Source organism: Pygoscelis adeliae, unplaced genomic scaffold (genome assembly GCF_000699105.1).
Source record: "Pygoscelis adeliae isolate BGI_AS28 unplaced genomic scaffold, ASM69910v1 Scaffold71, whole genome shotgun sequence".
In the NCBI taxonomy this organism is placed as follows: domain Eukaryota; kingdom Metazoa; phylum Chordata; class Aves; order Sphenisciformes; family Spheniscidae; genus Pygoscelis; species Pygoscelis adeliae.
The window spans coordinates 4559986-4582010 of NW_008824356.1; the positions used below are offsets into that span (position 1 = coordinate 4559986).

At 36.4% G+C, this 22025-nt stretch overlaps 1 protein-coding gene across 2 annotated transcripts in view; it reads right to left on the reverse strand.

Annotated features, from left to right (window-relative positions):
- Positions 1-22025, reverse strand: part of SEC23A (Sec23 homolog A (S. cerevisiae)) — a 32273-nt gene that overhangs the window by 8771 nt on the left and 1477 nt on the right. Inside the window, exons 1-16 of one of the 2 annotated variants that reach the window (XM_009319378.1) lie at positions 21929-22015; positions 17829-18070; positions 15918-15975; positions 15565-15651; positions 14158-14394; positions 13970-14049; positions 12880-13024; positions 12381-12539; positions 11433-11548; positions 9143-9266; positions 7915-7995; positions 6087-6176; positions 4691-4797; positions 3524-3677; positions 2722-2799; positions 1461-1622 (exon numbers count right to left, since the gene is read on the reverse strand). In XM_009319378.1, coding sequence (XP_009317653.1) covers positions 1461-1622; positions 2722-2799; positions 3524-3677; positions 4691-4797; positions 6087-6176; positions 7915-7995; positions 9143-9266; positions 11433-11548; positions 12381-12539; positions 12880-13024; positions 13970-14049; positions 14158-14394; positions 15565-15651; positions 15918-15975; positions 17829-18049 — 1899 coding nt within the window. In that variant the 5' untranslated portion in view covers positions 18050-18070; positions 21929-22015. Of the gene's footprint in view, positions 1-1460; positions 1623-2721; positions 2800-3523; positions 3678-4690; positions 4798-6086; positions 6177-7914; positions 7996-9142; positions 9267-11432; positions 11549-12380; positions 12540-12879; positions 13025-13969; positions 14050-14157; positions 14395-15564; positions 15652-15917; positions 15976-17828; positions 18071-21928; positions 22016-22025 lie in introns of those variants that run through there. The other variant, XM_009319377.1, reaches the window with a different exon arrangement.

The following is a 22025-nucleotide window of genomic DNA, read 5'->3' on the forward strand; positions in this document are numbered from 1 at the left end:
GGGGTCTCAGCAGAGCAGAGTAGAGGGGCAGAATCCCCTCCCTCGACCTGCTGGCCACGCTTCTTTGGATGCAGCCCAGGATACGGTTGGCCTTCTGGGCTGCGAGCGCACATTGCTGGCTCACGTCCAGCTTTTCATCCCCCAGTACCCCCAAGTACTTCTCGGCAGGGCTGCTCTCAATCCCTTCATCCCCCGGCCTGTATTGATACCAGGGGTTGCCCCAACCCAGGTGCAGGACCTTGCACTTGGCCTTGTTGAACCTCATGAGGTTCACACAGGCCCACTTCTCCAGCTTGTCCAGGTCCCTCTGGATGGCATCCTGTCCCTCTGGCGTGTCGACCGCGCCACTCAGCCTGCTGTCATCTGCAAACTTGCTGAGGGTGCACTCGATCCCACTGTCTATGTCATTGATGAAGATATGAAATAGTACTGGTCCCAATACGGACCCCTGTGGGTAAGTTCAAGGGCAGTGACGCTATACTGGCACTCTATGATTTAATTGAATCAGTACCATATGATTTAATTGGATCAATCTTATTAGGGATACTGAAAATATTAACTATTCCAAGAATCAAAAAAAAGATTATTACTCATTCTTCACTGAGGTGTCAGCTCCCGCTTGATCATGCTTCTCCTCTGCATCACCCATGTGACTAACTGTTATTCATACATGGGAGAATAATCTTACACTTGTGAGTAGCTATTCACAAACCACCTCATTACTTTAAATTAAACTCCACTTTTAAAGGTCTTTTTTTTATCCTCATGACATAGTCTAAAAAAAAAAACCCACCCCTAACAAAAGTTAGAATTCCAACCCACCAAAATCCTTGCCTACTATGTTTATTTTCACTGTCTTACCATTTCCTCACTCTCCCTTATCTATCAGACTACTTCTGTTGTCTCCTATCTTACACTTCTTTCACAAGCTTCTTGGAAGATCATCTTTTTATTTTAGGTTTATACAGAATGTGCCATGATAAGGTCAGCTGGAAGGTTCTGTACCAAATCTATACATAATGGTAACCACATCAAAATCAGAAGCTTTGGATGAAGGCGTTAAGATAGAGGGAATTTTGTACATTTCAAAAAAACCCCAACTTTTCCTTCAAACTCTACAGAAGAAGTACATTTTGAAATAAAAACGTTTTTGTTGATGTTTACATTCTGGCACCACAAAAACAAAAGCAAAACTCCTATAGCTCTGGAAAACTAACAAAAAAAATTACCATTCCTTAGTTTAAAACAACATCTCTTCACAAACTGACTTTTGTTGTCAAGACTATGCTACATCAGAATTCTGAGATATGCCTTGTTCATAGTATGTTCTATACTAAATGAATATTCTTTCTCATGCAATAAATTTTAAAACCACACATTTTATAACGTGTGAGGACAATAATCATCCCTCTCTCAAAACAGCACCTTTTAACCTACTATTATGTTATATATAACGATACCTCTGGAGGTCCATTGAAAGAGTAGGCATAAAGAATCGGCTGAACCATGATAAGCGACTGGGTTAGATCTTGACGCATAAAATGATGACGGTAGTATGAGCTCTCATCTGGACTGTTATTAAAAACTTGTAAGAAAGGAGATCTTCTCAAGTGAAACATAAACTGCAAAACAAAAACCATTTGTTTGAACTTTCACAGATAAGGAGAGTTGTACAAGGAGAGAAATGTTTTCCACAAACTACATGAGACCAATGCCACAACAAAATTGAATTCCAAGTCCTTTAACATTTCTAACTTGTATATGGACCTTTGCCAGTTTTTATATAGTCTAATGAGAGTAAGACAGAGTGATCAGAATGGATCTGCTCTACAAAGCAGCTTTGAATTAAGAGAAAAGTTTAATATTTCTTCTTCTCCAGTACTAACTGATAAATAGTATGACTGAATATTGCCAAACTCTTCCTTTACTGTAAGTTCTACTATTCCTATGAGAGAGGCTGCTGTGCTTGAATATACAAGGTAAGTTATAGCATGTGAACAGAAAAAAGAACATTAACCACAGCAAAGTTGAACTTCATTAGTGAAATGCAAGAAGCAAATCCTTTCATTGCTGAATCAATCTCCCCGCAACACTTAACATCTTGAGACAGATTGGTAGATAACTCGAACTCTATCGATATTTTGATAGAAATATCATGGAAGTCTATGAAGAGTCCAAAAGCAACATATCAGGAGCTATCAGAATGGAGGAATTTATCAGAATGGAGGAATTTATCAGAATGGATTATTAGCAAAGAAACTATTCAAAGTTTAATAGAGTCAAGCTCAAGTTCACTTCACCAGTGTTTCTTTTCAGGTCAGTATCATAAATCATATAGGAAAGAAACAACAAAGCAAAACCGTATCTTTTCTCATGTTTTCTGAATTTCTTCATTAAAACTGCCCTTAAAAAAAAACTGTCATCATCTGAATTACAAACTCAGGTAAGATGAGGATTCCATTATAGGAGAAACAAAAAATACACACAGTTAGAGGAAGTTTAGCTGTAAGGACAGAGGGCAAAAGGGAACAGAGCAGCACAGATGACAGAAGTGATTTGCCTAATGTCACATGCCAGACAGTAGCTGGGGGCAGGGGGTCTTTTCATTCTGGTATCCAGTGTAAATGCCTTCCTTATCTTACTTACTCTGTGCCACAGTGCCTCTTCCTTCACTAAGCATTCTCTCTTTATCCCTTATAGAGACACCTTCCTTCTACTCACCTGTGGGTAAAGTGAAAAGGTTTCTGAAAATCTGAAAGAGCTTGGATCATCCTTGTGATATTCTCCAAATTTCTGGCACTGGAGTAGAAGAAAAATTTATCTAATTAAGAAACATACTTGCTTGGTCATTCCATTACTGTAAGTTTGTTTGGTTTTAATAGACACGATTTGAGGTGCTTACAGCTTTGTAAGCAAACAGAAACCTAGCTGACATAAGTTCTTTTCTTAACAAGCAGCGATTTCCTTACGTATGAGGCTTTAGTGGCTTTTTGGTGTTTTTCTCTAATATCGCTAAGCAGAGTTAGATGATTAAACATGTTCTCCAGGGCTGTTTAAAATTAAATTATTAATAACTACTTACTTACAAGAAATAAAACAAAAAAAAACAGAAAACTGAACTTTTGAAAATAAAGAAATTCCATATGGTTTTCAAAATACTTTGACTTTTTTTTTTTCTTCCTAAAAATATTTCATCTACAATATCATTACAAGCAGCAGAAAGTAGAGAAAGCTTTAATTTCTGCTAATCTCATGCTAGAATTTCTCTCAATTGCTGGCAATTACTAACTGCTGAGGACTGAGGAAACATTAATAAACGAACTAAAAACATATCTGCTTTTTTTTCCATTTAAAATAGAAAATCTTAGTTAATTCTGCATACCCACTTGTGGAACTGAAGCATTCAGTTAATTTTTTGTTTTGTTTTATTTTTAAAGAAACAATCACTGAACACTAGTCATTTAAGAATGATATGTCTGGAGTCAAGAAACCAATCTAACTCCTTTAATATAGTCCTTTTTACCAGTCGTATAAGTTGTCTGTCCAGCCATCTAAGCACATCGGGCCCCTCTTCTGTCTCTGCTCTATACACCGCCAACCTAGCCATGAGAATCGCAGCAGCTTCCTGGTCAAAAGATGCAGCAATGTTTTGAATCTGCGTCTGTGCATCTGCCCAGCTGCGAAAGAAAAATCAAGTATTTGCATCACAGTGAAAGGACAGACGTCCAACCTCAAAATATCCCTTCAAATTAAGGCAAAGAAAGCAGTGTCAGCAGTTTAACAAACTCATGCTGGACTTCAGAAATCCACTGGGTATAAATGAGCAGCACCTCAGTTAATCATTCTTTAATTATAAATGTCCTTATCTGTACAGATGCCATGCAACCAGTGAAATAAAATAGAATGCCACTTATAAAAGTTATTATATTTAAAAAAATATTAATTATGAAAGGTAAGTTACAGAAAACACTGTCCATGAAGCTAATCACACATTCCCACACTAGCAGTTTTCTTGTGTACCTTGCTTGTTCTTTTCAATTTACAAGGTGAACTATTAATCTGTCCTTTTATCAGTCGTCAAGAAGATTTTACTATTATGACTAATGTAAGTTAACAAGATATGAATATCAACAGTAAGGGCAATGGTTTTTTTGATAAACTGAATCTTCCATCAAATTAACCAATCATTAACCTCCTTCAGCTTAAACGAAATGTCACTGAACATTGAAAAATGCCTGCATAATATTAAACATCACTTTTTAAAATTGTGAAGTAAATTGAACCAAGGAAGCTGCAGGTAAAGGTTAGACATGGAAGAACAGGTATTTATACCTCCCTGAAGCACAGCTAGCACTCTCGAGTTAAGTTATGAAGTGATCTTTGCCATTGCCTAAGTCCAACCATCTCTTCAGTTTAGGCCATAGAATTTCACTCAAAGCTTCCTCTTCATCTAAAATCACTTGGGTTACTTCAGAGCACTCCCATAACATCATTATATAGCCACTGCAACCTCTCAGGGAAGAAACAGCCCACAGAACAAGAGAGGCAACTGTCTCAAAGGTATGATTATGCCTTCACCACCTGTGGCACTGCATATCCCAGAACAATAGATTGGTTACAAAATCTAAAAATTAAAAGGCAAATATACATCCTGCTTTTTCGAAAATGATTCATCACAAGTAAAACATACTTTCTGGCAACAGTGGTCACTCTGATACGTCTCTGTCCACTGGAATGCTGATACTGAGTCACAAACTGGATTGCACCACGTCCTCCTTGAGGAATGGGAGCATTGTGCTAAGTACAGGAGGAAAAAAAAATTAAATGGAGGTGAATCTCAAGATTTTATAGTATAATTCAAAAAAATGTATAAACAAATTACTAGAAAACAATAAAATTCTTAGCAACAGGCAGCTCAAGTTATATAAACGCATTGTCTGATGCTTTTATTATGTTGAGTACCGTTACCAAACGTGGCTAATAAACTTGGAGACTGTTACGGGATGTTTGGAGCAGTTGCTGCCTCCACCAGATACCCTTAAAGCAACCAATGCTCTCTCTTTCCACATACCCTTACAGAGACAATATTTTCAAAGGGGCTGTGTTACAACTGCTGATTTCATTAGATTCTATTTGAACATCACATGATTCACTAGAATTACAGGGCAACAAAACCAGTGCTACTCTAAAATGTTGATTAATGAATCCCAGAAAGTGCCATTGAAATGTAAAGATTGGAATCCAGGTGTAAACTGAAATTTCAAAACCGTGGTCAGTAGAAATACAGGTTTATATGCTGCTAACAAGGTAAGTAATTCCAAAAGAGAAGGACAGTTGAAATCAGCTATTACACACCATGACCGGACCAGTTTTAGAGCTAGTAATAAAATGAGACCAAAATAAATATGCAAAAAGTACAATGAAAAACGGCTAAGGTAAGTTCAAGTTTTCAAACCTTTGCACAGGTTATAAAGTATAGCATACTAAATATATAGAAACTCCAGTCAACTCACATAGTTCCTGAGCTTCAAATATTTGGAAGAAGGGAAAGTACTAGAAGGAAGTAGCACATTTGCTTGTCATGTTTTTATCCTCTTTCCTAGTACCCCCTCAGGGAGACAGGAAACTAGGCTATGTGCCCCTGAGGCATTTCAATGAAGCCAATCTTTACTTGCAAATACTGAGAAATTAAAGCATAAATTAAAATGTAACATTATGGAGTAATTACCTTGTAACTAAAACATCAAAGAAATACTGAAAAGCACTTTTAAACATACAGATTACAGTATTTTCATATATTGCAACTGAAATACATTTTAGTAAGTAACACTGAAAAGAAATATTGGATTTAGATTATGAACTCTATCCAAAATTTGTAGAGCTCTTTGGTTCTCATCATCACATTCAAGAAGAAGATTAGCTCATCATTAAGCTGTTAGTGTCCGTCTCTAAACTTTGACAACACAAAATGGCAACATCGTTTGTATCCCTGCTACTGCACTTGAGGGAACCACACAAAAATACAGGCTTCAGCAGTCACATAAAATAAAATTAGTTTAGTAAATAAGTAGACAAATATTTATTACCTGGTTGACCACCTCAAAGTACAGTGCAAGTGTTGTAGTAGGATTAAGTCCACAAATCTTCCACTGACAAGTACCTCCTGTTCCAATCTCCTGTAGAAAGATTTTATAATACTTTTACAAGCCAGAAGTATTACCTTCCTTTGTGAAGTACAACATCTGGCCATTATAGGTAATTGTTTACAACTACTCTGTCACAAGTTTTCTCCCTGCTCACTCTGTCAGCTTCTCAGACACTCTTGCAAAACAACTGCAGTGTTGGATGCAGGAATAATAAAAATGACATGGTTGCAAAAGATTGAAACATTAGCAAGGCAAGGAGATGGCATTAGAAAAGTGGAAAAAGCGAGTCAGAAACAGGAAAAAGTACTAGACTTTGCTTAAACAGTCCCAAGAGAAGAGGTAAGAAGCACATGTAAGTGGAATGACTCTTCTAAGGCATACCAAAACTTCAAGTAGATAGCTTACATAGTATATAGTTACATAGTCTCTAGTAACTAACAAGGTAACTGTATACAGATAGTGATGTATTTCAAGTGACAATTCCTTTATGTCATCCAAACAACATAAATACCCAGAGAAACCAATTAAAATAATCAGTCATCCATAATGGACCCAGTGAAACCAAACAAAACATTCAAGGAAAATTATACCGGCAATGTTGTCACTGTGCTTGTGTTCACTGTTAAAAGCACTATGGCTAGATTAATTGTCCAGTTACCACTTGCAACAAGCTGCATGCATCTACAATTTGTTCATACCTTTTACCTCAAAAATTTTAAATTCGGATAATTTCAACAAAAGTGTTTTTGGAATAGAAATTAATCATGACATAATTGCAAGGCAACAGACATGAATTCACAATTAAATTTTCTATTACGTCCTATGATTTAAATATCTAGCTTAAATAAGGAGATGTACATTTAATTGTTTCTTGGGTTTTTAACTTTTATTCTAATATATGAAATCATTCAGGTGACGAAATAAGAAAATCTGTACCAGACCACTAAGAAAAAAAGAAAAAAAAATGCTGATTATATTGAGATTTTTAGTTCACAAAGATGCAATCATAAATACAAGGAAAATTTAGGCATGAAAAATGCTTGATTAAAGCAGGCCATTTGTAAGCACTTTCACATGCTCTATTACGCGGATTGTTAGGAACAAAAGTGAGACTTTGAATGTAATACATTTTGGTTACTTGCAATAATTGTTTTTGATTAGTAACCAAATGCAAAATTAAACTGTAGTAATATTATTTGGTAAAAAAATAAGTGATGATTTGAGTCTGATGTAAATTTAAAGGAGTTACTTCAGGAGCCTGTAATAGTTGGATATTCTAATCAATTTATTAAATGGGCATTTGGTGAAACAGCTATACAAATGGGAAGATGGAGGGGATGTTCCCACAGTCTTGTGTCCTCCTGCTCTCTCAGTCTTTCTAAACAAAGTATTTTCATGGTTCTTTGTTTGGATAAAAGGGCGTAGCTCTGGTTTTAACAATAAAGCATGCTAACACGCTTTCTACTTGGTTTCTGCTTTGCCAGCATATAACTTCTCTGTAACAATTTTAAAGCAACCACTCAGTGGACAGACCTAACCAAGCAACAAGGGATCTGCAAGGTCTAATACAACTTGAATCTAAACTAGCAGTGAACAGGAGCTTATCCAAAAAACAGCCCTTGCGTGTATTTAGTTTAAAATCGGTAAAAAAGTAAACACTCTTTGTTCCATTTATGGAAAAGTTTCAGCCTCTCTTCAAATCCAGAAATCCTAAATCCTTTTTTCCCATAGTAAGATATTAGCTTCATTTTCAGCAAAGTTAACTTACGTTTTCTGAGACACAAGGTCCTTTAGAGTTGAGAGAGACACAGGGTCCAATCGCTCCAGAAATCTTTACTTCTCTTGAAGTCTTCGTATTTAGAAGAAAAACATACATTAATATGACACGCTAAGAAGAACTCAGTCTTATTTTATCATTAGTTAATGAAAACCTTAATGCAAATCAGACTCTTGATACCTTTAGGAAACGTTATACATATAATAATGCTTGATACATTTAGAGAAACTTCTCATGCGCTCACTTTCTACACTTCATTACATATGTTTGCTGTACCAATTAGTACATCTGAAACAACAGCATGAACATAAATTAAAACATGGAGAAAAGCTGCTGCTACTTACAAATGTGGGAGCCTAGAAAGTATACTGGATAATGTCTATTTTCTAGCACAGTAATAAAAATATTCACAAGATGAGATTAAAACTGAAGACTTGTAAGATAAGCCCGTACATACCCCACACTGAATTTACACTATCTCCTAAACATATTTAGCTAAAAGCAAAATCCAGTTATTTACGTTCTTCCAATGTAATTTTGAAGTGATTTGTACATTCCTCTAGAACTGGGGCTCCCTTTTCGCATTTTCCAGGATCTTCCAACAAAATTCACAAGAACATGACATGAAAAAAGAGGGTTCAATTATTTGTCCTGGTAGTAAAAACTTAAACAGAATTTTACTGAATAAGAAAATAGCCCCATACGCTTCTGCAAGGCAGGATTGTAATACTTTGCAAGAAACATCATGGAAGACCATACCTGAACCTACAGCACATTCAGCTCTAAGCTTCTCACAAGAGTGGAGGTGAAAATGAACATTGTTAAAGTGCCAGAGTGGATTCTGGTAAGGAGGGAAAATTAAATGAAAGCTGTCCTGGACTATGTAGCAAACCCGGACCTAAAACCAAGAAACACTCACTACTGACACCAAAATCTATGCACACAGCATTGTGAGTTTCTAACAGAAACATTAATTTCAGTTCAGTCTCCCTCTTAGCTGTCACCGAATGCAGGGTAAGAAGGAATTAACATTATACCTAACTCACATTTACAGAATCACAGAACTGTAAAAAGATAGCTAGGCAGTAACAGCTATGTCCAAACCAACCCTGACACATCTGTTTAGCATGTTCCTAAAAATTCCTTAAAGGGCAGAGATTCCAGTTCTTAGCCCTCCTATTCCAGTGTTTCACTAATACATCGCATTTTTTACTCTTACCTTTATTTCTAATGTGCCACCAAATCCCATTTTAAATTGTCCTTGCATATCTTTTGTGAATACTCTCTGAAAGGTTTGTTTGAATAAAGATGTATTGAAAGAGTCTCCCATTACCATGTAGCCTCTAGACAACAACAACAAAAAGAACAAACAAACAAAACCCTCAAGTTAAAACAGATTACTTATTATGCAATAATTTAGCACATGGGATTTATACAGCTTATTTCTATTAAAGGCTAAAACTAATGACAGTTCATGGTGAGGCACATTTTTGCCTTCTTAAAATGGACTATCATTAAATTAGTATTTTGCTAAAATGTTAGGGATTAATTTTGTGAGTGAGTTTCTTGCCCAATCAGCATCTTCAGGTCATTGTGATTATAATATATAACAAAATCTTTCACTGGGAAAATACTATACTGGACTTCAACACTACAAATGTCTCACAACCTTGTCAAGCAAAGTCAGTTAACTGCTCCTAACATTCAATATTCCAAAGCTATTACCACATCATTTTATTTTGAGTAGTTCACTCATTATTTCAGGCTTAAATCTATGCTCAAGAAGCATGATTTGGTTTTATGCTTAGCAATATTCTGTGGATGTAACTGCAACGGTTGCCACTCATCATGAAATATCATATACTGCATTTAGGAAATAGTAATGGGAGATATTACTGTTATTCATCCAAAAATATTAATTAAATCATCTTAGTAAAATATGTTAATAGGTCAAACATTACACCAAAAGAAGTTATAGAAGTTTTCAGGTGGATACTCGAAGACATAGAATCAGAAATCGTTCCCTGTATGTAGGATGTAACCAAACAGAAATTAGGAGCAGTTGTAAGAGAAATGGACAAACTATACATTAAGACTAGTTTTGCTGCAAGAGCAGAAACAGGCTAAGGTGAGTCACAAGAGCAGAGAAAAAGAGCAAAATTACACTGTAGTATACAGAAAAATACAGCTTGAGTCTGATGCAGAAAAGGAATAGGAATCAAATGTACAGGTAAAGTCATAAACTTAAAGGTCCTAAGCAGTGGAAACTCCCACGCTAAGGCTATACAAACACACCTCTGAAAAGAAGCAACCCAGCAGTCACTAGCACAGCCAAGCTGGCCTGAAACTCAGCAGCATATGTTCATCACAGCCTGCAGCTGCATCTCTCATTCTTCTTGATATGCCTAGATACGTAAGATGTGCTTAGGATCCTGTGTCACATGAAGGTATTGACAGGCAACTAAGAAGGCCCGTTACCCACAAATATACCAGTTACTAAACTGATAAGCAAAGATGCTTCATTTAATTTTACCTGCAGTTGGTATTGACACAGCTAACAATAACAAGCAACAAAAATGAGCTTGGCAAAAGAATCCAGACTGAATACAGAAGCCTAACCTAAAAATCAAATGGTATGTAAAGCAGGTGGCTATACTAGCAAAGACGAAATATTATGAGTGTAGAAAAGACTTTCAGAAAGAGAAAGAAAAGACAGCCTTTGAAAAAATATGGAGGAAGAATTGGCAGGATTCACAAAATTAATGAGGTACTTAACACGCAAGCGAGAGTCAAAAGTTATTCCAGACTATAGATCTGCCTAAGAGGAAGGGCGAGGGTGTCATCCACAGTGACGGAAAATAGCAGAGTGGTTTCATGAGAAAGACTAGAACTTGCTTTGATTCTGTTAAAATGAACTGCTGGCAAGACGAGCTGGAGGGAATACAAGACCATATCTGAAATGTAGAACTGAATAGAGGGAACAGAAATCAGGAGCAACAGATATGCCCAATAATCACCTAATACAGTAGTTGAACCTATGAACAACAGTATATAGAAGGGCATAAACAAGACAGAAGGAGTAACACAGGGTTTTGTACCACTCTGAAGAGCAAGAAAAAGGATGACAGGTCCTTATCTTTACTGAAACCTGCAGCTTACAACACACTGAGAAATAGCAACAGGACATAGGAAAAATTACCTGTTATTTAAGCCTCAAACAGATCATGTGTTTAAAAAAAAAAAAAGTCACAAAAAAACAACCCTTCTGATTAAACCCACAACTGTGGTTTGGGTTTAAAACAAATTTGCCAGAGGCTGAGAAATTCCAAAATTCTGATACAAATGCAACCATCACAGTATATCAGAGGGGGGGGTGGTGGTGGTGGTGGTGTTTTTTAAAGTAGCAGAATGTTTTTGGTAAGTGCTTCCTATTAAACAATTTAAAAAAAAAAAACACCAAAACCAAAACTGCACCTTCATATACTACTTAAAAATGAATAGGCACATACCCGGTGTAGTTGGGACAACACTTCATCTCCAGAAGACCAGTCTGATCCAATGCACATGCATATATGTCAACAACATGACCATTTGTTGCAGCCCGATTAGCCAGGGCTTCAAAATGCTAAATCCAAGATGAAAATACAGTTCATAGCAATTTATGACGTGAACTCTCCTCATCTTCATATTAAATCCTAAACTCCCAAAATTTTTCTAAAACAATGTTATCAGACTTTATTCACATCATATTCTAATACAAGCTAGAAGAATATTTTTTCCTGAAGTTAAAATTAGGACTGGACTTTTCAGCACCTGTGGTTTTTTTCTGACCAGCTGAGAACCTGACTCACACTAGACAGACCAGTGGTTGTTATTTAAACTAGAAAATGACCTTGATCTTTTCTTTTTAAACTTTGCATTAAGTACTAGATCCAACACGCAGAACTGAATTTACCTTTCTAATCTCAAGTGTCTATAACTACAGGCGCTTGAGACTGAACTAATCATTTAAGCTCCCATTATAATCAGTTAAGATGAATTCAACAGGTTTTGGATGCAGTTCACCTGCCCAAATGTACATTTAGGATGAAACGAACTAAGCCTAAACTCTACTGCCTAATCCTCCCCCAACTACAGAGACAGTTTTGAGCAGCTGTCTTAGAAGCAGACAGCCTTACTCTAGATATATCATTTAGTCACATGAATCTTCTCTGACTTAAACCAGGGAAACACTCCAAAGAACTTTAATGTAAAGCTAGATGAAGTCTTAACTCAATATACTGAAATTTCTGAAGAAATTCCTGAAGACATACCACTATTCAGAGACAGGTAAACAAAACCACAATTCCCACCTCTTTATACATTTGCTACTACTAACAGTATTTTACAGTGCCAGGCAATGTAAATGTTTACTTACTGGTAAGATGCCTAAAATATCACCCATGATCATCTCTTACCTTAGTACCCTTTTTAACATATTTAGCATTGTCTTTTTCAATGTCATGCCATGATCTTATAGGTAACTTCAATTCATCCCCTACAACCATGCCAGGTCCTTGTGTGGCTGGTCCTCCAATGAACATCATTATACGTGCACCAGTATTAGGAAAAGTGCACTGAAGGAAATAAAAGACAAATAAAACCATCAGATTTTGCTATAAATTGAACAAAAGAAATAGCTATGCAGGTATTTATCACACTGATAGGATTCTAACAATAACTGTACTTTTTCCCTCCGAAAACTTAAATCCACTGTTAACTCGAAGTCTCAATTTTGCCTGAGTAAAATGTGTAAACACACATTACTCTATGTATGTAAGGAATGATATCCATCAGAATCATCATGCAAATCTAATATGCATCAATTACTAAGGTTTTTACATATTGATTGTGGCAGCTTTTCTGCAACAAAATGATCTATTTACATATTAACACAACTGTAGTTAAAGCTATTACCTCAAGGAGCCCTACAGCTATAGAAAGAGCCACTCCTGAAGAACGCAAGGGCCGTTTTCCTTGTGGAACAGGCCAAGGATCCCGTTGCAGTTCACCCAAAAGATCAGTAAGATTCATATCAATTTTCTGCACTGGTTGCAAAAATCTGTAAACAAATACATGGAATTAGTTTAGATTCAAATTGTTAAATAAAAATGTTATCAGTTGCTCACTAGCAATACATTACATACCTTAGCAATGTCTAATTCTAGATTCTAATTCTAGATTCTAGTCTGGATTCAGAGCAATGTCTCTGCCTCACCAAGATAACGCAGTTTGGTGTTACTACATACACAGCACACTCAGCTTAAGAAGTTCAGCAAAGTGCTTGTAAAACAAAAACTTGCTAACTTAGAGATACCACCACTATCCAGAAAGAACCTATCTAGTCAAAAGAACACAGCAGATGATGACCTACGAATCTCAAAAAGAAACTCAATTTTCACTACTTCAGTGAAAATCAAAGATCAGAAGAAACATTAACATAGAAAGAATTTTTCGTGCTCTTTGCTACAGGCTGTCTACAAATGCAGCTATTTATTGGAAGGCAGAGACTGCAAAACTGTCTCTCTTTTTTATCATGTCATCAATTTCTTCTATGTCACAGTGGGATACACAGGAGAATCAAACACCAACCCACAATTTCCAAATGAGAGACAGAAGGGGAGGGGAGAGGAGTGGAAGAGGGAGAAAAAGGGAAAGCAAAACTGGATATCCACATAAGAAAGGAGCACTAAACCAGCTGTTGACACTTTCCAGCATACCAACCAACAGAAGCATCATGATTTACATATCCATAATATGCCTATATAACGTTCTCTCAGAACATCTCCAAAGCATCATCCAGATGATTTTATTATCACCCATTAAGTCTTTTCTTCTCAGTACAAACTGTACAGAAGAAACAGGCTATAACCATTAGTCTCCTAGTAAATTTGTGCCTGATCAAAAGGTTTGACTGTCACTTGATTGTTTTCATTGTCATAAAACAAGTTTTCCAGTAAATCAGTGTAGTCAAGGTATGTTTTTTTAGATGTTTTAAGCACATTACCTGTTAGAAGGTGGTGGCTGCTGCACTTGAGGACCCCGACCGACTTGTGAAACAGCTACTTTTGTAAGCCCTAGCATTTCCTATAGTCAAATACATAAGATTTTATTACAAAATTCATTTACAGACTATTTGAATTTCTTTATCACCATCATCTTGATGATTTCTTTTTGTTTGCTTTTGTGCGTTACCTGCAGCTGTTTTGCAGATAGGTCCTTTGTTCCTCTGAAGACATAACTTTTGGAAATTCCTTCACAGCCAAGCTCATGAACTTGCACCATTCGGCCAAAGGTAATGAGACCTACTAACGCAGTCGGTGGCAGGAGACTAAGCGACATTTGCATGGATTCCTTCAGAGCCTGCAAGTCTTCATCCTCCATGCATGTGTCCACAACATAAAGAAATATCAAAGGCATCTGGGGACCACGCTTTAAGAAACACAAATATAATCACATGAAAAACAAATTTTGCAATATTTACAGGATCAAAAATGAACGAATAAAGTACATTTTGTAAAAGTTTTACTTTTAATCACACCAATGATGCCAATGTTCCATCTAACTTACCTCCCTCTCAAGCAGTAATCAGCATCTGGGGCTAAAGGGGAATGAAACCTCTACCATAATGAACTGCACAAAAATTAAATGCTTACTATAGAAGAAAAAAAATATCCTTTCAGGATGTCATGATAGTTTTGAAGCATGTGCCAATTATATAAATCTTTTCATATATAACGAGCTTTTATTGCTCCAAGTGAACGTAACAGTCATAAAGGCATTCACAGTTATAAAATATTCCAACCTGATAACATTCTGTGGCATTTAACCTCTTAATTTTACTCTAGAGATCATCAGTCCTTTTTATTCTTTCTATACTAATTTTGCTGTACTATGAGCAAATATCCCCTTTGTGTTACAAGAGTTGGCAAAAAGTAGTTTCTCTTCACTCTTCACTCTTCTTTTCATAATCTGAATGCCTCACTCAAGTCTTACAAAATTTAACCCTCAAAAATGGAATTTAGAGATTACAAATTTGCAATTGCAAATGTTTGCAATTTTGGGTTGTAGGTCCATTTTTTAATTTTATTCAAGTAACTTCCATCCTAAAAAAGGATGAATATTAAAATTCAAACACCTGAACTGAATATATATTAGCTGTTTTCTCTAAACCAGCTAACCCTAAAACTAACTCGTAATCATTCAATTACAAACTTAAATCCAAATGATTAATGAGAGATTAATCAACAGTCAGCCAAATTTGAACCAAAATCGTTTGAGCAAGCAACAGCAATAAGCAGACCCCTGTCACAAACACAAAATTAAACTTCTGGTAAAGAAACAGACCTAACAGATATATAGCCTTTAGAAGAGACATCTCTTTTTTCTTTTTTTCATTTTTTAAACCAGTCATCTTAGCCATCCTTGTGTTCTTATAAAAAGTTATGTTTTCCATTTCCAATTGATGACATATGTTCCATCTACTAACAAGCACATATAGACTCACAGTCATTAAAACGCAGTGAAGAAACAAAATTGAAATTAAAGCTTTTTGCATATTGCAAGGTTAAAGATGTTAAAGACTTTATTTAATGATTTTACCTGTACTACATATTCAATGCTGGAGAACTGAGGTAAAAGTTCAGCTGGCTGATTCATTTCAGATATGCCAGCATAGGTAGGAGGAAACTGCAAATAAAACCACAGAAATTAAGTATAAACAAAAGATCACAACTTCTACAAAAACAAACACATATGTATGGACTACCTTCCTCTGCAACGGATGTTCACTATTGCTGTCATGAAAAAAATCTCAATGCAATCTCTGAAGATATAGCTGCACAATCATGCCCTTGCTGTCAATTTCAGTTCGCAACTACAACTTGAAAAATGAGGATTTTCACTTTTACCTTATAAAAAAGATTTTCTATATCCTGAATGTTTCATTTTCTTACCTGATTTCTCTGATAACAAAAGTTGCAAGCCCAGAGCTTTGCTCGATAATCCACTTGGCTATAAAAATACAAAAAGAAAAGTTTATATAGCATGAACAATTCTTTTTCCTCCACTGACCCTAGAATAAGTTTCTTTTAATTTTTCAAAAACACATTGACTTTGAAAAAGCTTCCTCCTAATATACTGTCTCCTAAATACCCATATTACAAATTCAAAGTGTAGTCTTACACAGACATATAATGCAAATTATTGTCTTGAGAGAGGAAGAATGGTCTTCAAGGAAAAGAAGCAAATAAGAAATTCAAGAATACAGACTCAGCACCTTTATTATAGACTTTCTGCATGGTTTTAGGCAAATCATTTTAACTCTCCCTACCTTTGCATTTTTCTCCTTTCTCAGCCTATGCCTATTAGCTGTCAGAGTCTGGGACTATCCTGAATATACATTATGCCCTAAAAAAACAGGTTCCAACTTAACAGCTATCTCTTTAGTGAAAATAACATTTTTTTCAATTGATGAGCCTACCTCCTTTTATCGACATTTATTTTAACTATCTGAATACTAATAAAAAAATTGCAACTTGTACCTTCATGCCATACAGATGTCTTACAAAGTCCTACTCACAGCTTAAGGGAAAGTAAATTTTACATGTTTTTAATGTACGTTTCTTGCTATCACATCTTTTCCCATCTACAAGGGCAAAAGTCTTTTTAAAATATCATTACGTCTTTGGATAAGTCCCAGCATGCTGTAAACACAACACAGCTCTACTGAGATCTATACCAATTTCAGGGGCTACAGATTATCTAGCCCGATACACTATGCCATGCAGGCTTCAAAAGGTCCCCCCAAACTGAGTCTCTAATCACACCTTGTAAAAAAAAAAAATAAAAATCCAGTCACGACTTGCATACATGAGACAGGAAAAATGTACTCAGTTCACCATAATGTCAGGGATCTGACTGACCCTTTACGGCTTTGTCTTTCCATTATTTTTCTTCCAGCCCTCAACAGAAGATAATGCTTCTGAAAAAGTTAGCTTCCGCTAAGTCTGACTTCCAGTATCATCAGTCACTGTGTCCGTTTAATACCGAACCGCAATTTTACATCTGCTTTGAAATTGTCTTTGCTCCCAAGCAGGGACAAGTCGTTCATAAAATTGAGCGAGTTCTACAGGATCTTTTAAATCATGTCTAACCTCTCACTATCACTCAGTACCTTTCCCTTGCCTATCGAACTCCACCTTAGAAATTGTTCTGTTTCTTTTCCATACTTCTCTGATCGGAATGGCGTGTGAAACACTTCCTCTGCTTCCAACCTAAACTTATCCACGACTAGTCCACAATCATTTGTGCTTGTACCAATATCACCCTTTAGCTTAAACAGCTTTCACCCTCTCTCATGCTTACTTCTGATGTAGTTATCTATCTATCTATCAATCACATCTTTCAGTTTCTGTTTCGGTAAACTAAACCAGCTAACCTGCTTTGGTCTACAAATGAACTAATGTCAGTAATAAATATAGTTTATTTTACTTGGAAATTAAACTATATCAGGGCCCAATAGTTAAAAAGATAGAGCATAGTAACTTTCTACCCTAGTTATTTTCTAGAGGCAAAATGCAGGAGTGTGCTAACTCACAAGATGAGTAGTTCCAGAAAAATAACATAATTAATCATTAATTAGGTATATTGAAAAGACTAGTTAAATGAAAGCTATGTTTTAACCATATATGTTACATATGCAAATCTATGCGCAGAAACTTCTAAGATCTAGAAGTTTGAGCTGTATACTCATGTGAGGAGTACTTGAACTTCCACACACCAGATCTTTTGTGTAGTTTGACTGGCACTATTCTGAAGATTGTTTGTAAGGAAAAATATTGGCATAACATATGTATTAGGTTTACCATAAAGGATTCAGAACAGCTCGACATGTGGTCCTACTGCACAAAACTGGCTCATACTGAATAGGAGGCAAGTCTGGACGTTCTTTCAGTGGCGTGAAAAGGGCAGCCACCGGGACTACCATCCTTGTGGCTTCAAGACGACTTGAAGGCCAAACATTCCAGCTGAATCTAACTCCATCTCTGTCCTCATTCTGCTGGATAAATTCCAGGAAGGTTGTCATGGTCAACTTGTCTGTTTATCACTATAATAAAGAGAGAACCATTAGCAGAATGTTGAAGTGCAAACATTTTTAACCACAAAATATTGAATGTACTTAATGACAGTCACACATTCAAATACTGTAACTGAGTTACAATTAATAAACACTGCTTTTAAAATCCTAAAATCAATGCACAGAATTACAAGGTGAAACAGAAAGAAATTTAAGACTCCTAGGATGCAGCAACCTCTTCAAAATAACAAATATTTGACATGGTGCAAATTAAATACATAGTGTTAAAATAGTCCATCTTCTGATCACTTCTTGACTCAAGCAACAAACTCGGCAAGAAATGTTGTAACTAAAGCAGTAATTCTAGGGTAGGTCAGAGTAGACAACATGCAGCACACTAACACACTATAAAAAAAAGACTTGCTTACACAAAAAAATACACCCTGCTTTCAGGCCTTTCACTAATGCATTTAATTATTCATTCTGCTCATTATTCAAGAATCACTCATTCTTGCAAACTGTTTAATCCTCTGATTTCTTTAAGAATCAAACAGCAAAAAGTATTTCTAAGTGTAATTGTTTTATGTCTTCCGCTGTGTCAAATTTTGTAAGAATTTTGTAACCGTAATTAACCATTTTCAGTAACTCATCCTGTGGCCTGTATGCAAATATAAAGGAATAACAACACCATATTCCACAAGAGTACATTCCTACAGCAACGCTAGGAAATAACTTTTTAAGAAGTACATGTGTTATATTCCACTACATTCTGTATCGAGATGCACCTTACAACAATTGTTTGAAATCAAATTTACCATTTGGGCACCGACCTAAGGCTTTCAAAATTTTCAGCTACACTTACTCAGAACTGGAGCACTGGGGAACAGAGACACGTCTGAAAACCTCAACAAGAGCCTGTGAACATCTGGGAAAGCCAGAAAGAAGCACCTCCCCCCCCCCGCCAAAACCCCACCACTCAGCTATATCTACACTGTCCCTGAATACCTGCTGTATGCTTCCCAGTACATTCTATAATACAGAAGTTATACGGGTTTTTCCAGCAACTAGGACATCTAAACTCCCACTGCCTAATAATTAAGAATTGACTGTAAAAGTCTAAATGAACCACCTAAGAGGTAGCCTGGGAACATACTCCTAGGTCTCATTTTAGACCCTACTAAGTTAATGAACAGCTTTAGACATGCAGGAATCCCTCTGAATTGAGATTTAAATCAGGAATTCTCACAAACACACTGACAACCCTCTTAGCCCAGCAATTACATATGCTATGGAAGACTCCTGGAAAACTCTCCGCTTCTAAACACCTAGCTCTCTTTACTAAAATCATAATGACATTGCACCTTTAGTTTATATGATAGTTAAAAACCTTTCAAGTTTTTTAAATTATAGTTTAACTTAATAGTTTGATTCTAATGCTAACTTTTAACAAAACAGATTAACAACATCCATAAAACAAAGAGAAGCCCCACACTTCACAGTTAATATCATTAGGAAATAATCAACTGTTAGCATGTGATGAAAGCTACAAAAAGCAGTCTCAAAATTGTTCCTATAAAACACGGACTGACAGGCAAATTTAACTCTATAGAGTACCCTTCTCTTAAAGTTTTCCACAGGTGCAATCACTATCACTTACCTCCACATTGTAATAGAAATACTATGATAATTAGTCTGCCAACATTTTAATGGGCATGTTATCTTACTGTTATTAGGGGCAGATCTACATGTCATGGCAATTGCAACACAGGGAGCCATACGGGACTTTGTGCAAAAGAGCAACTTGCACCACCACTTTTACTCAAGTTCCTGCAAGGCCATCGGGCTGAACGAGGCCATCGGGCAGGGAACAAAAATGAGCAAACACAAGGCGAGAGTGTATCTGGAAATCATAATTAGTACAGAGGGATCAGAGAGAGAAGATAATTCAGCTAAGAGAGGAAAGAACAGCCTGGTATCTGAAAAGGACCTAGAATTTAAGAAATTTCTCTCCTAATACGTCAAAATCCATCAGTGTTTTGTGCAAAAGGTAAAGGAACATTATCCCTGAAAAATGGGCTATTGATACAACAATCTGCATGAGGCAACAATCTCAGTTCTAACCACAAACTGAACAATCTCTCCGTTTAAAATTATCTCCTGAGAAGACAGAGAAAATTGCAACTTAAAGGCCATTTCAGCTGTTCCATAGGCATCTGCTACAACGTCCACCAACTCCATCTCCATACACTGCAACATGAACTCCCACTTTCCGTACTGGACTTTAAAGCCTTTTCTCCACATTTTACTCTAGCTACACTTGAAATGGTTTTACACGGACGTTATTTTTACCACTCAGTTACTGCTCCACAGAGGCCAATGTACAAACACCAGTGTGCAGTGACTAATAAAGTGCATATATATACACACACACAAGAGATTTGTTGGATTTGAGTTAAATACTGTTACTTTCTAGTAAGGTATGTATTTCCCATTCAGAAGGCAGAACCTGCTAACAATCAAATTTTCCTCCATCTTTTCTTCCATGCTTTTCATCATTTCCAAGAGCCAATAATGCTAAGATATTTCATCATACCTCAAATGTGAAACTCATCATCTGACAAGTTACATTCAGTTTCGATAGCACTGTTAGCTATCCAGGCACATTTTCTGGGACAGGTGTGGAGATGTATTACATTAGACCAGAACAGCAAACCTCCTGACCTACAGACTACATACCAAACTTCATACACCTGAATGCCACAAAATACATATTGCCCACCTCAGAAAACCACAGAGAAGTGAATTTCAGAACAGATGAATAGCAACAGTTCCCATGTTGGGGTGTCACTGCTTTAACTTTGCTGTAGGATAGGACACCAGCAGTCCTTCCTGGCCTGCTTTCTCCCTCCCACTGTTGAGGCTGAACGTACCTCGCATCCCTGCACCATGGTAATCTCGCTCCGTGTCACACAAAGAAGCCACAACTGAACTGCATGAAGAGTCACAGGCTGAATACACCTGACTACGAAGGCTTGATTCTCAGGTAAATAATAGTATTTACGTAATTACTCTGACTAGATGCAAGAGTACAGTTAGGACTTTCTAACCATTACACATATCAGACATGTTTGATAAAGCATTCGGAAGGCTATCCTATAGCTGAAGAAACAGTTTCGAAATACATTACTTTGAAATGACATTGTTTTGAAATACTTCTAGAAGCAACTGCAAACAGTAACAATAGTTTCTTCAGAATAGATTATTCTAAAAGCTCCTCCTTCATCTCAGCATGTTTAAACAGTTACACACCACATGTAAATGTGTCCCAATACAGAAGATCACCAAAATAATATCCACTAATCCTTGAAAGCACATACAAACAAAATCAAAACATTCTCTCTACATTTCTTCTTTTAAGAGTTCCAGCAGAGAGATCAGAGTCCCTCATATGACTATATATTTAAATACCACTAAATTAGTACAGTTCACTGTGCACTTTTCTTACAACAAACCTATTCTTTCAGTTTATTATGCACTAATAATCAGAAAAATAAAAGGGATTAATAATAAGCCTTCAATTATTTTTTATGCCAAAATCAGCATTTCAGATACAAATCTATTTCGGTTCCAAGAAGGAACTCAAATATACAAGGAGAATGACTTAGTACTTATCCAAACCAACTGCAAGTTGTCGAACTGAGAACGTAAGAATCTCATTTTCACTACTCAAACACTGCCATCCTCCAAACCTGCTCTCCCAGTTTTGTCCACTAAGGGCTTTTTTTTTTTTTTAAAAAACAACCAGCGTATGTAATAACCCACCTAAATTAAAAAACACACATTCAAATGCAGCAGGGCCTGCCTAAACACAATTTTGTGTAGCTTTACCTATATCGCAAGGCACCCCTGTCAGAGCCTCTGGCAGTGGCACAACTACGCGGGTACAGAAGAGCTCCAGGACAAGAGCTGCAGCCGCTGCCGGAGC